Below are 14,331 nucleotides of genomic sequence, written 5' to 3' on the forward strand. Positions count from 1 at the left end.
ATGTGCATGTGTATACAGAGCAACATTTGCACTCATCTGCACAGCAGTGGCAGCTGAGTGCTGTCAGTCTCTGGCCTCGGCTGTCACTGTCAATCCATTGTGAATACGTTTATAGCCATCAAGAAATTTTTCTTAACTTTTATATTTCGGTTTTAATAATTGCAGACAAAATAGTTTCTTTAAATGCATGAAAAACTGAAACAAACAAACACTTTCTTCTTAGCACTTGGGAGATTTTATGACTGTCCACTTCGAGGCTGCAGTTTAAATATTTGATATAGATTTGGTGGGAGTGAGTTTTAGCTCAGACTGAGTACAGACATCATGTTTGTTTCCCCAGACAGTGTAGTATGTTAACCATGTCTGATTTTTTTCCTCATTTAACCAGTACCTTCACCTCTGTGTTATCACATCTCTATAACTCTGTTATCATATGAGCAATAAAAAAATAAACCAACGCAAAAAACCCCAATCCTGTGTCAGCTGTTGTACATGCTGTGTTTCTGATAAACACACCTCACACATGCTTTTTATTACTGCATATTTGGCTGTCTGATCACATTAACCGAGTGAATTAAAGAATGAACCTGCTTTTAGATTAGATTTTGACATTAGCTTATGTAAAGCTATTGTAATGTCAATGTGTAGGTTTTCTTTTTAACTGAAGACAGGAAAAAGAAAACAAAAGAAGAAAAAAAAAAAAAAAAAGAGTCCCAATCACCAAGTCTGATGATATTTATTGATCAAATGTTACAGTTTCACTGCTACACCATACAAAATACAAACGTTTGTTCATACAAGCGCTGCTTGTAGTCGTCTACTCTACCTATGAGTCTTGATACTGATATTTGATAAATGAGTGACCCACTATGGCGATGTAGTTCTTCACAAACTCACAACCTACTCAGTTACAAAATGATTAAATAACACACAGAAAAGCCTTTTCCCCTCCCTAACCGTTTCACTCAAACTGTTGTACTCATGTGGCGCCCTCTAGTGGCACAAAGCTCCTGCCGCCTTCTTTTAAATAAACTGTTCTCCACCATCACAGAAAGGGGAGCAGGTTTCATTCTGTCAATGTGGACGAAGGTCACAGACACGAAAGAGGTCTCATCCATCCATCCAAACATCGTTCTGCTGAAATAGTGCCTGCAGTAATACACAGTCTTCCTGCCCTTAGGCAAAGACTGAACAGATGCTCACCCGTCCCTAAAGCAGCCCAGCAGATCACAGTAACACTAAAAAGAGTGATAAATAGCACTACCCATATCCTGGTAGGAAGCAGCAAATTTGATTTAAATACTTTGATGTCTTGAGTATGAGTAACAGACTGAAGAATAAAAAAATAATATGTGGAAGCTATTTCCTGGTAAAACCCAAACAAATCTAACCCACCTTGCCCAGGTTGAATTTAGCTGTCCATATAAACATGACAAACCTCCAGAAAAATGTCATTTGTGATATGCAAGACATGCAGAGGTAAATAATAAATACAACAAAACCCCTGAAATAAAGACATTTCTAAAACAAACTAAATTGTACCTTGTCCATCCTTCACGCTCGGATTATTAATTTATCTCCAAACTGCTAAACCGCCTGATTACACTGCGATCATGTACATCTAGACAGGAAATGACAGGACATAACCGAATCAGACATAAGGCCAACTCTTGAGTTGATAATCCTGATATAGTTAATAAATAATCCTGAAATGGCTCGCTATCCAGAGCATACCAGGTCGGCAAGTCCAAACCTCTTGCATCCACAGTTGAAATGTACGTAAACCCAGATTTTCATACCCGTTTGCATAAGATAATAGCAGGAACTTAAACACTGAGGTTCTGCTGAGGTTGTGGAGGCATGTTCTGGGCGTCTTAAAAAAAGGTGTTTAAAAAAATATCTCTCTATATTGTGCTTCCAAGTGTTACTAAGAATTACTTAAATTCTGAAGGACACATACAGTGTGACACCAGTGGTGCAACTTAATCCACAACTCCTCACAATGACGTCTTGACGAAACAAATCGCAACATGCATCATGACCACCACAACGAAAGAGGTTAGAGCCAGACCAGCCATGAGCAGTGCAGCCGGACAAGTCCGCTCAGTGCAGTGGATTAAAGCCAGTGTCGGGTGCATCCCCTAATATCAGTGTGGTGTGGCTAAGCGTGGGTGAAGGAGAAGCCAGACGGAAGGCTGGGTTGATCGAGTGCAGCGAGTCCCTCTTGTTGCTTCGGCTGAACGGGGGGCATGCAGTGGCCGCTGGCTGGCGAGCTTGCTGCTGTGTGCAGCCAACAGACGGCGAAGGCTCTGAGGTTGGGGCTGCGCGGCTAGAAACATTCAGGACCTGAGGGGTAGTCTTTGGGGTCCCGGGGGAGCAAAGGACAGGAAAGTCTGAGGAGTGGACCACCCTCTCCAGCACATCCTTTGTGCTCTGAGTGCACTGTGTGAAGAAGAAGAAAAAAAGAGAGCAAAATCAGGAAAAGGCAGGAGCAAAATGTGTTAATAGAAGCCAAGCTGCGAATGGCATGAGAGTAAAAACAGGACAGGCGTGTACACAAAATTCTGCAATCTGATTTAAGGAATTAGTTTGGAAGTCATAAGAAAAGTGAAAGCAATGGGAGCTCTGATGGCAGCGCTGTGATAAGATGGAGAAGCTTGGAGGACGTGAGTTCGATGCAGAAAATGCAATTAGAAGGCAGCCAAATATGGCAAAAGGTTTACAGATGTGCACGGAGAAGCTGCTTCCTGTCTTTTCTTCTGGCTTGAATTGGGAGCAAAAAGGTGGCGGGTAAAGATTATGCAGACTTGTATTCGACTGCGTCTCCGTGCATCTCGTGGCAAAGAGGAAAGAAAATCAACTGTTAAGAGGTGGGTGAGTCAAGCAAATGTTAATGAATGGTAGTGAAGCATGCATATTCACAAATATTATTCACACCATCACCACAAACCAGTAACAATATCTCCTCCTGTTTAGCTTTATATTCAAAACCACAGAGATGGCAGCTACAGCAAACAGAACTGCAACTGTAACGTGAAGGACGGAGGCACACAGCGGAGGCAAGTGAAGACATGATGGGAGTGGTTTAAGGTTCAACCCTAGTCTTACCATCGACCATCTATATGCAGCAGTGACCTTCAGGCTGTGCAGGACAAAGAAAAGTCCTGACAGTTCTCCTCCTGGCAGGGTGGATACAGTACAACACTGAGTGTTAACGCTTTTATATAGAAAGTAAAGTTACAGGCGTAAATACACATGTGTTCATTCAGAAGGACAACACAACCCCCTCATTCCCAAAGAAAAAAACTCAGACAGGCACAAAATAAAAAGTAAACAAATCTCAAAATACAAAAATACTGTTTATTTAAATACACAAAACACAAAACTGTTATTGTATGAGTGCAAAAAATAGAAATTGTTTTAAGATTATTTTAAAAATGGCTAATAACCTGCATTTGATAAGATAATACACAAACATATTCAAGGCACGATTTACCCAACACACTAAAAGAAAGCAGCAATTCTGTCCATCAACTGTCATTACAGCATAAAACCAGACTTGCAGCAGACAAAACAACATGTTGAATTCTCTGGCAAAAATAACCACATATTAAGGTGTTTAGTGTAAACAGCACAAATTAACCATTATGTACATCCGCAGGACTCAGTGGTGATTTTAACGCATAGTTAACTGGTCATGATGCCAAACAGTTAAAAGAAACTTCACTGGTGAGTTTTCGATTTAGTTTCTTCTTAGTTTCCTTAATCAGTTCTGCAGTGACTGTCTGGCTCTGTGTTGTGGGTCAGTTCTGAACCATTAAAATTGAGCTCTAGTGAAGCTGCCGTTAAAAGCCCTGTAACGGTTCAAATTTAAAAAACTAAATGGATACAGCTTCTCTCTGGCAACAATAAAAAGCGCAGCTCTGGCCACTTTGCATTTGAGGAACCATAGCTGGAAGTTTAAAGGATGGAGGAGCAACACATTGGGAACTATGGGACAGTCAGTATTTGGGAGGGATCACAAGGTTTTTAATCCCTACCATGTTTGCATCGTTCTTGGCCCTGAAGGGGGGCAGCTCTAAATCTGAGGCAGAAGCAGCAGGGATCGGCTCATCCGGAGGAAGGAAACCTCTTCTGTCGATCAGACTGGAAACCAGAACACAAGATTGTTATGATCCACCAGGGTGTAAACTGCATGTGTACTTTAACACCGTTCAAGTCTCTGCAATGATACAGCTGCAACAATGCACAACTACAAGACACCATGCTGCCACTGTATTCAAAGCAAGATATACAAAAATGGTCTGAACTAATACAATGACTTATGGTCAGAACCTAAGAGTGTCATTTAAGACTCACATTCAAAAGCTTGTGTCGAAGTTAAAACTAAAACTAGGTTACTTTTTTAGAAACCAATCCTGTTTCTCCCTCCAAGTGACAAAACATTTGATTCGTGCAACCTTTTTACCTTTATTGGATTATGGTGACCTGCTTTTTATGAATGCACCTGCCCACTACCTAAAGAGGTTGGATACTGTGTACCATTGTGCTTTACGTTTTATTACTGGCGATGGAAATTGTGTACATCATTGTTCTTTGTATGCTGCTGCTAAATGTCCATCTTTGTATATTCGCAGACTCTCCAATTGGTTGATCTTTATCTATAAATCTCCCCTTGGGCTGGTTCCATCTTATTTATGTGTTTTTAAATTTTTAAATACGCTGCCCCTGCTTTCTGGAATAATCTGCAGAAGGAACTGAAATTATCAGAATTGGTTACCTTGGGAGAGTTTAAGTCTGTCTTAAAGGAACGAGAGGACAGCTCTTTTACTCAGTGTGATTGTTTTTAATGTACTCTTAATTTGATCTGTTATTGTATATTTTACACATGTTGGTATGGGATATTGTATTTGTTTTAAATGTTATATACCTATGTGGTATGTGACTTTTGTTGCCATGATGCCAGGTCTCACTTGGAAATGAGATTTTTAATCTCAATAAGATTTTTTACCTGGATAAATAAAGGACTAATAAAATAAATAAATAAAAAAAAGAGTGAATCCCAATCTTTACAGTGACTTGGAACACTCAGTCATAGAGTCACTGCTGAATCGGCTTTAAACCATTACACCATTGGCAGGATGAAGCCTCGATGCCACTGGTGTAATGGTTGGCAGGATGGATCCATGCATTCATGCTGTTTACACCAAATTCTGACCCTACCATCTAAATGTTGCAACAGAATTCAAGACTCATCGGAGCAGATTATATTTTTCCAGTCTTTTATTGTTCAATATTGAACTTCAGCTTCCTGTTTTTAGCTGACAGAAGCAGCAACCCGTGTGGTTTTTTGCTGCTGTGTCAGGTTCAACGTTTTATGTGTTCAGAGACGCTCTTCTGCTTAAACTCCGTGACTATTTGAGTTACTATTGCTTTCCTAGCTTTAAGCAGTCTGGCTATTCTCCGCTAGCATCACCAAGGCATTTTCACCCACAGGACTGCCGCTCACTTTATATTTTCTCCTTTTTGGGACCATTCTCTGTAAACCATACAGACTGTTAGACATTTGCATCAACAGGCTAAACAGTGTGTCCAGTGAACTCTCCATCTACCAAAACACAGCAAGAGGTAGTCATGTCAAGATGAAAACACATTTTATAGTAGCAGAAGCTGCTCTAAATCAGCACATACAGATATTAAACGAGATGTGAATGAACATGTTCCCTGGAATACAACAAGACATCTGCTAATCAGTTTGGAGGGTTATCCATGCAGCCAACGGCGGGGTACCAAATCTTAATATTACCTAAAGCATCAAAAAGGTCAAAGGCCGCTTTGTGTTTCTAGACTGCGAGTTGTTAAGGTGATTAGTGAGACACAAGGGTGAACTTGATGAAAATGTGTGAAGTGATGAGGAGGACGTCTTTACTCACCTCGGAGGCATGGGGCCGCATAACGTTACGCAGCAGTTAGTTATAATGCTGTTGTAAGTGTATGGGTTTTCAGACTCCTCTGCACCCCTTTTACTTGACCAGGATCCCTTTATCTGCATGACAAGTAAGCTGTGAGCTCCACAGTTTTCAGCATTTTATGTGTATTTTAACAAAAATCAAACAATCGTGAATTCAGCTTTGCCACGTCAGAATAGCACTACTCACGTCTTCATTAGTGGTGAGATTAGAAGCTACTAAGTAGGTGTGAAAGCCTGAGAGGCCCAAAATAGACCAGATGGAGAAGAAACAAATCACCAACTCCACCACAGTGCACAAAGAAAGTCAAGGTATAACATCAGTTGTTGAAATGGTAACCAAAGATCCATGATGTTTAAAGATAAACAACTGTCATTCATGCATGTCTGTAAATTGAAAATATCTTCCCACTGCTACATTCAAATCTGTGTTGAGCATTTTTCCCTTCAAAATAATCTAAATATCCCAAATACCTTAGCTACTATAAGTATATAAGTCAGTCTTTACAGAAAAAAAAACATACTAGGTATGTCTCTTATTTAGACACAGAAATGTTTCGGGCAATAACATAATGTCTTATATGTAATACACAGCATGTGGAAATCAATCCACAGTCATCTGTGACTGTGACTAATGGTTACGTCTATAATTGTCTCACGAGACATGAGGCAGCAAACTTACTAATAGACAGCAATCACACTAAAAGCACCTCTAATACTCTTATCCTATTAAGGGTGGGAATAAGCTGAGGAGCAGCGGGAAGTGCCTCGACTGTCTAACACAGCAGTGACACACAAAGGATATCTTGCAGGGCTCTCTTCAATGGCTTGAACGAGGCTTTTACCTTCTTGAGAACCTGGAGAGAAACATCAACATCAGAGACAGAGGCATGTTAAAGTCTTTGCTGGTAATGTGACAGATACTAAATGTGTTTAAGTACTTACGCAGGGTGATGTGTGTGATGACACAGCCAAATATAAAAGACGTGAGAAAAGACAGGGAGATGATGAAGCTGTAGAAAAAGCGGTAATTGCGTTTTCCCACACAGTTTCCCACCCATGGACAGTGGTGATCAAATCGTTCTGGAGGGGAAAAGAAAGCAAAGAAGGCATAAAGTTACAGTCATTAATTTCAGTGACACGCTACAAATCTCTGTGGATCAATCTAGTGGATCTTTTACAGGATTTCTATCTGTATTCACACATCACACGCCCATTCATGTAAAGTGGAAGCAGAGAGCGAGAGGGCTGGTTAAAAAAAACAAAAAAGAAAAAACTACAAAATGATCAACACAGTGGCAAAAAGTAACACCAGAGGTTTCTTAGCTGGGACAGACAAAAAGGTGGACTTGTTACTCAAGGTAAAACGTCACCACGAAGCATTCACAGCAGCAGAAAACACAAACCTGGACTCATCTCAGAGCAAATACAGCAACATATAAGAGCAAACCAGGAGCATTATGGAAAAGAACAGTAAAGTGATAAAAGCTGTATGAGCCTAAGTGTTACATTTACCCTAATTTAATGACTGATAAAACTTAATCAGGCAGCAATCTTGGCTGTCTGAGCTTTATCATTTTCAAACTAAAAAAAAAACAAAAAACTGGGTTTTCCAAGGAAAGTGGTGTCAGCAGTGTTTCCCAGCAGGTCTGTACGGAAACATAGAAGGCATAAGACACAGAAAAAGTCGCGCATTTAGGTTGTATCCTAAGAAATGAGGAACAAAACTCCCAACTTCCTCAATGTGTGTAGAAGAGATTTCAAAAGTTTAAGTAAAATTGTAGAAAACCCAATCAAACTAATAATCTTTCCAACCTTTCACAATAAAGCGCCATCGTAGTGGTACAATCCCTTCACAGGGAGCAAAGTAAACAATGTCAGGGGAAGCGTGCTGAAATTTAGGACTGAAAATACAGTAACCTTTGAAGAAACAAAAATTATTATTTAATTATGTACTCCCTGAGAGTTTGTTAGGAATAAATTCTGATTTAAAACCACTGCCTGGCAAAAACCTACAGCTCATGAGGCAGATTTGTGAGCTTTTCTTTATGGCATACATGGAGAAGTAACAGTTATTACTATGAAACTGTTTATTTTACTAAAATAATGACCAAATGCTAACCACCCACTTTCAACTAACTACATAGATCCTGCATATATGGCTAAACTGATTTGGTTACTTTAAAAAACAAATGTCAGGTCATGTGTTTATGGGTTTCACTTCTTTTTTTTGTACGCTCTTGGTAACTTTGAGGTTTCAGGCTATTGTAAGTATAATGTTGGAACACGCTCAAGGAAATATATTATCATTCTGATATTTAACATTAGTGTTCCCCACTAAGATAAGCTTCATTATCATTGCAAGCACAAGCATAGAGGCAAACATAAACAGTCATACTATTAGAATGAAACAGTCATAAAAAAATAATATGTTCTATTCAATCATAAATAAATGAGTAATAATTAAAAAACAGCTTTAAGAATGGCATAGGTAGGCACTGGATATAATAGCAATATTGCACTTTGCACTTAAGATAGATGGATTTGGGATTCCATGTGTAAGTTTATTCTCACCTACACAGTTGTCGCACAGGCTGCAGTGGGAGGTGCGAGGAGGGCGGAACATCTTACAGGTGAAGCAGTATTTGAGCTTTACCACCTGCTGGTTGATGAGGATCTCCTTGGTCCGCGGAGGAGGGCGGTATGTAGAGGATCCTGAGGTATCTTAAAATAGACATGTACAAGGGGGAGACGCTTCTTTAAGGTGCTTGCAATTCAGCAAAACAGCTCAACCAAATAACTTCATAAAAATGAGGAAGTAAGTAGAAATCAAACTATACCAGGCCTTTGTGCTCTTCAACCATGACCCAGAGTAATCAGCTTAGGTCTGCAGCTCAAGCAACAAACATGTCCCTCAGACACCCCACCCCACACACACACCCCACACACAGATGGGAAAGCTCTTTCATTCCATCTGTCCCACAGTGAGTAAGCTGGAACTACATATGCCTCACCTATCTGCCGCTCTATGTCTGCAGCTTCATCTGGAGTGGCTCTGGGTAAAATGCCTGGATCGGTAAAGCTGGTTCTCAGCAGGGAGATGACCACAAACACAAAAAGCACCCCGCCGATCACAGGTATGAAGATGGTCAGGTGCTTCACCAGGAACGGGCAACTATAAATGTATATTCACATAAAAAAGGGGGGTATAAACTCAGACGTCACAAGACACCCTCGAAAATAAACACGTACATTTTGACTCACTCAAATGCAAAGAAAAGGCCACAGGTGACAACAATAAGGCCCATTGTCAGAGGAAGGACACCGCTCTGTCGGGAAAGAATGAGTCGCCCGTCGCAGAAAAACCTGTTCTTCCCGGGGAACACTTCCCATTTCCTCCGGGGCGACTGCGCCTTCTTCTCCCCGAGATTCTGCGCCGACAGCGGGGTCACCGACAGTGCCCGTGGATCTATCTGCTGGTACTCGCAGTTCTTCATCGTGTAAGCGGTTCGGAGGTAGCTAAAGGCACACACAGACAGACCTCTCTTTCCTCGTCGTGTTTCTTCTTTTAAAAAATGACAGTCCTCTCAAGGGTCAGTCAGTGTAACTTTATATTTTGCTTCTTACTTTCCCATCATGAAAGCTAACACTAGCTAGCGTACCAACAAAGGCATTCTTCTCCGTAGTTCACAGTCTGAATCAACCGCCAGGTTGGCGCAGGGTTAACTACCATGTTTGGTAGTTAAATTAAAGCCAAACAGAAATATGACTGCTCATGCTGTCAAATTAACTAGCCTTTATTAAAAATTCAACCCTCACAGAGGAGCTTCCACTCCAACGTCTTCACAGGAGTTCCTTTTTCTTTCACAGTCAGCTACCGTACGTCATGGCGTCATCGTAACGTCATCACGTACGTCCTGATGATGGGGAAAACGCGTCTGCACGGGGATGACAGGAAGATCAGTGGCAGGCGCGATGATAATCTGTTTTTATTGACACAGGCTGTGTTTTCTCTATACTGATTTATACCCGTGCCGAAAATATCATTAAAAAAAAAAAAAGTAAATAAAAATAGTTTAAAATATGACATTTTTGTTTCAGTATGTTTGTGATTGGGTGAATGAAAGAAAAATTGTATTTAACAAAAAAAAGCAAATCATCTTCCTTTAGTGCCTCCATTTCAACCTGTCTTATCCTTAACACCCTCTAATCACCTCATTATGCCCTTCTACATCCACAAATCTTCTCTGTGATCTTCCTCATGCCCTTCTGCCTAGCAGCTCCATCTTCAACATCCTTTGTCCAGTATATCCACCACCCCTACTATCCTTTCTCTGCCCTGCCTCTCTAACTTTGTCTAACTACTTTCGTTATCTCTACTCTTCATATGTTTTCCTTCCTACCTGTCTCCCTCTCATTCACACACACATATTCAGTCTTGCTTCTACTGACTTTAATTTCTCCCCTCTCCAGAGCATACCTCCACCTCTCCAGGCTCTCCTCCACTTGCTCCCTACTCTCACTACAGGTCACAATGTGATCTGTGAACATCATAGTCCATGAACACTTCTGCCTGACCTCATATTTTCTGGAGAAAATAGGTTATAGCCTATTTTAGTATCTCACCTGATTGCAGTTGTCAACAGGATGTTGTGATAGTTGACAGATTAAAAAACACATTGCTTCAAATAGTTGTACACCTGCTCTGTCATTTCAGCTGTGATGTCATTCAGAGTGTTTCCATTTTTTTCATCTTTTAGCTCTCATGTCATATTCAGAAAGAGGTCAGCATGATCAGTCACATTTATAGCTCGTATTCAATTCTGTTTAAAGAACAAGAAATCGTAGCTCCACTTGCTACAGCTCTACAGCATTACATGAAAACTGATGTTCCTCATCCACGTCCTTTAGCTTTACTACAGTAGTGGGGTAATGTAATCTGGCAAGACTCTCACCTGTGCACTTATATTTCCTTTCCTTTTGAATTAGTCTTTTTACACCACAGCTAGACAGTGATTCTAGGTGTATCACAGTGTCAGTGGCCTAAAATAACAGAAATCCATTGTTCACTTGTGGCATATGCTGAATAATAGCTGTCAGGCTTTACTGAATGGACACTTGTTTGGAAACTATATGAAGATAACTGTCAGGGTCAGTTGAGTTGGTGGTGTTAGTAAAGATTTTTCCATAAAAATAAGTGTAGCAGTTCTGCACCAAGTTGTTTCATGAGTTTACTTTGCACGACAGTAAAGAATTTAAAACTTTTACATGAAAGAAAAGGTCTTCAGCACAAATGTCATCCTTGTTTAGATTTATCGCGTGTTATCTGACATGTTAACACAACTTTGGCAACAATGTTCTTTAAAATAAAATTGCACATTGTGGACATTTTACATCAATGCCTCGTGAAAGAACCATTAACACAATAAATAAATACATAAAAGATGAAGAAAAAAAATTAAGGTTCCCGTTTTGTTTTTTTTAATTCTCACTCAAGTCCCGAGACACAAGCTGGAGGTTTCAAAGAGCAGTGGCTTCAGGAAGAACTGGACATGAAATAAAAAGTGTTCCCCTCCCACGTACAACCGTAGTCTCCCAATATTTACACCCAACCAGAGTCCATTAAGATTTCAGTTATTTTCTACATTTGTTCTCAAAGAACACAAAAACACATTTGACTAAAATGTGCAAATGAAACCTGGCAACTGTATCATGATCAAGAACTGGCATTAAAAATGTAATCTTGTCACAGAAAGCTCTGTGCAGGACTAGGCAAAGTCACTCCAGTAAGACACAACTTTTTGGACTTTGTGCTGGCTTTGTGTTTTTTGTGAAGTGTGATTTTAATTATGTAAAATGTAGTATTATATGTACAATTATCTCTTTGACAAAAATCACTGTCCTTTTATTGCAATTAATGGTTATTATTGAAATACCAAAGGATCCCTGCTGAAACACTGACTTTACAACCTAGTCCTGCACAGAACTTTAGCATTAAGAGCTTGAAACAACGTCTTAAGTCAAGTCCATGGCAAGAAATTGCAATGCAGTGCAAGGCCCAGTAGCCAGTAAGAGAGGAAGTATCCCAGGATGCCCTGTGTGGTAGAAGAACAGGCTTTTAAGTGTGGCAGGAGCGCAACAATAGGATTCTGAGGTGTGTGCTTGCAGCTATTTCTAGAATGCAGCTGCACGTTGGGGTTTGATGTTTTCCTTCGATGAAGGAGTGGCTCATTGAGGAGGAGCAGGTGAGCACTTATCCAGAATGGTACGGGAGACGAGGAGGCCATGAATCGGGTTAGTACCTACAAAGGCAGATTAAGAGAGGAGGGGTGAAGCTTTGAATCGCTTCAAACAAGACATTTTGCAAGACACTCATTATACAACTTCCTTACCTGCACATGCATGCACAATGTCCCGAAAACCAGCAGCACTGCTGAATGCACCACATACACGAACACTCGAGGGTTGAAGAATCCAGGCGTGGGTTTGTCAAGCCCTTTGTTTGCACTTGTGTCCCAAAGGCCGAGTCTCACACACAGCTCTGGATTAGCTTGAAAGTATGCATAACAGGCAATTATTCCAAGGGTGGCCATAGGAAGAGCCAGAAGAAAGTTGGGTATCTGCTTCAGTTCAAAATAACGGAGGAAGCCCACATCCCAATATACATCCTGGATGTGAGAATAAAGCAGGGGCAGGGGTCTCATACACCAGAGGGGTGGTGGACCGTTTTCATCCGGAACCCGGTAGCCCTTCCGTTCAGCTATTGACAGGAGAGCAGGAGGAATGCTCTCCAAGGAGGTGGATGGTGTGCAAAACGTCCTATAACCATAGTATTGGAAAGCACAGAAGGGTAGGGCAATAATTGCAGTTCCCAAGACGGAGGTCAGCAGCAGACAGATGATGACCCAGATGTAGTGGAAGACTTTACTGTGGCCTTTTGTTGTGGCGCGATACAAACGAATCTGGGAGATGGCATGCAGTGATGGAAGATACAGCAGAAACCCTATGTTGACAAGGCCATTCGATCGTGCTGCGGTAGCTATGCTGAGGGCAAGGCAGGCTCGGAAGATGAATCCTTTCTCCAAGAGATAAAGACCACCGAAAGTGAGAGCAGCAAACAGGCTCTCCGAGTACCCAGCAGTCATGAAAACATTGGCGGGTGTGATGCAGTAGAGCAGGCTGGAGAGCAGAGCAAGACGCCTGTCCTGGAGAACTATTCTACTGAGGGCATGCAAGGCGACGGCGCTCAACAGGAAGAGGGCGCTGTTTCCCAGGGCCACAGCAACCAGCAGCCGCCCCCGCACACTCAGCCAGCTGCTCAGGGGCCACAGCAGCGTCTCTGCCAAGCCCCGGAGGATGACGGGGAAGAGGGGGAAAAACGCAAAGTTGTGCTCGTAAAGATATCCTCTCTCGGCAATGAAGAGGAAGTGCTCAGCATCCCAGTGAGAGAGGCCGCCAAACAACCACTCCACCATCCAGTCCAAGTACAGGGAGTCCTCTGTCCGAGGGGGCCTGAACGCCTCGGCGTCATGGTCAGGGATAGCAGCGTTCAAGACAGCCTGAAAAGAAACATTTATCATTATTAAAATACACATTCGTCATAAATACACATGTCAGCTGTATGCTTTTAAAGTATACAGTGACTTTCACTACAGCCTGTAGGTAGAAACGTCCTGTTGTCAAATATGACTCGTTCTTTCGAGACTTTTAAGGATGCCAAACTTACCTGCAGAACCAGAGAGAGGCCCCTGGTTACTGTGGCAAACTCCAAAACTGCTCTCACATCCATAGTCACTGATGCGACACAGAAAAGCTGAGAAAGCCGGTTACGACAGGCATCAGCTCTGCCGCCAATACGACACTCTCACTGCTGGAGTCGGCATATTTTCTATAAAACATAGCTACAACGGGAAAATAAGTAGTCGGTGAATTAGTTTTTAGAAGTTTGGCGTTGACGTTAGGAAACGAAACGAAAAGAGTAAACACAAATGATATTTTATGGTCTTCGAGCGGCGTTTGTTTGTCGCTCGGCTGAACTCTTTGTCCTCATATCCTCATCCTGCAGCTTCTTTTCGAATGGCACTTTTCTCTTCCGGCGTAAGGGCAAACGTTATTTCAAAATAAAAGTTCGCATCGTTGCGGTAATATCGCTAACACGCCATACATGTCCGCTCCAGCAGGCGGCGCTCGATACTGCCCCATGGACTGGTTTATGCCCACAAACGCTGTTGTTTTCCCCTTTCATTTCATAAATAGAATTATAAGGATTTAGAAGTTTTTTATTGATATACACATTTCTGAATATTTTGTTTTACTGCACTGATATTTGGGTTTGATCGCCTGAAACTATTTTGATTAAGTTC

At 41.4% G+C, this 14,331-nt stretch overlaps 2 protein-coding genes across 2 annotated transcripts; both read right to left on the reverse strand.

Moving 5' to 3' along the window:
• Window positions 1-726: 726 nt before the first annotated feature.
• On the reverse strand, window positions 727-9,836 carry zdhhc18a (zDHHC palmitoyltransferase 18a). The gene is made up of 9 exons (XM_087847980.1): window positions 9,233-9,836; window positions 8,983-9,143; window positions 8,543-8,692; window positions 6,914-7,051; window positions 6,774-6,825; window positions 6,159-6,261; window positions 5,934-6,046; window positions 4,041-4,146; window positions 727-2,442 (listed from the first exon to the last, which is right to left on the reverse strand). Exons 1-9 carry the CDS (start codon window positions 9,463-9,465, stop codon window positions 2,104-2,106), a joined length of 1,395 nt encoding a protein of 464 aa, XP_087704106.1. The 5' UTR covers window positions 9,466-9,836; the 3' UTR covers window positions 727-2,103.
• A 1,360-nt stretch (window positions 9,837-11,196) lies between these two features.
• On the reverse strand, window positions 11,197-14,038 carry pigv (phosphatidylinositol glycan anchor biosynthesis, class V). The gene is made up of 3 exons (XM_006795909.2): window positions 13,695-14,038; window positions 12,361-13,527; window positions 11,197-12,270 (listed from the first exon to the last, which is right to left on the reverse strand). Exons 1-3 carry the CDS (start codon window positions 13,755-13,757, stop codon window positions 11,989-11,991), a joined length of 1,512 nt encoding a protein of 503 aa, XP_006795972.1. The 5' UTR covers window positions 13,758-14,038; the 3' UTR covers window positions 11,197-11,988.
• Window positions 14,039-14,331: the final 293 nt, after the last annotated feature.

This window comes from Neolamprologus brichardi, chromosome 11 (genome assembly GCF_056152115.1).
Source record: "Neolamprologus brichardi isolate AB-2024 chromosome 11, ASM5615211v1, whole genome shotgun sequence".
NCBI classification, from domain to species: Eukaryota; Metazoa; Chordata; class Actinopteri; order Cichliformes; family Cichlidae; genus Neolamprologus; species Neolamprologus brichardi.

Bases quoted from the DNA above. Each gene is read 5' to 3' on its own strand.
- zdhhc18a (XM_087847980.1), bottom strand. From the start codon at position 9,465: ATGAAGAACTGCGAGTACCAGCAGATAGATCCACGGGCACTGTCGGTG. The intron at 7,052-8,542 runs GTGAGAATAAAC...TTTCCCCTCCAG, and splicing joins CCTGTGCGACAACTGTGTAG to AACGATTTGATCACCACTGT. The intron at 6,826-6,913 runs GTAAGTACTTAA...GTTTCTCTCCAG, and splicing joins CATCACACACATCACCCTGC to GTTCTCAAGAAGGTAAAAGC.
- pigv (XM_006795909.2), bottom strand. From the start codon at position 13,757: ATGGATGTGAGAGCAGTTTTGGAGTTTGCCACAGTAACCAGGGGCCTC. The intron at 13,528-13,694 runs GTAAGTTTGGCA...GTTTCTTTTCAG, and splicing joins GCCTCTCTCTGGTTCTGCAG to GCTGTCTTGAACGCTGCTAT. The intron at 12,271-12,360 runs GTAAGGAAGTTG...CTGCCTTTGTAG, and splicing joins CATTGTGCATGCATGTGCAG to GTACTAACCCGATTCATGGC.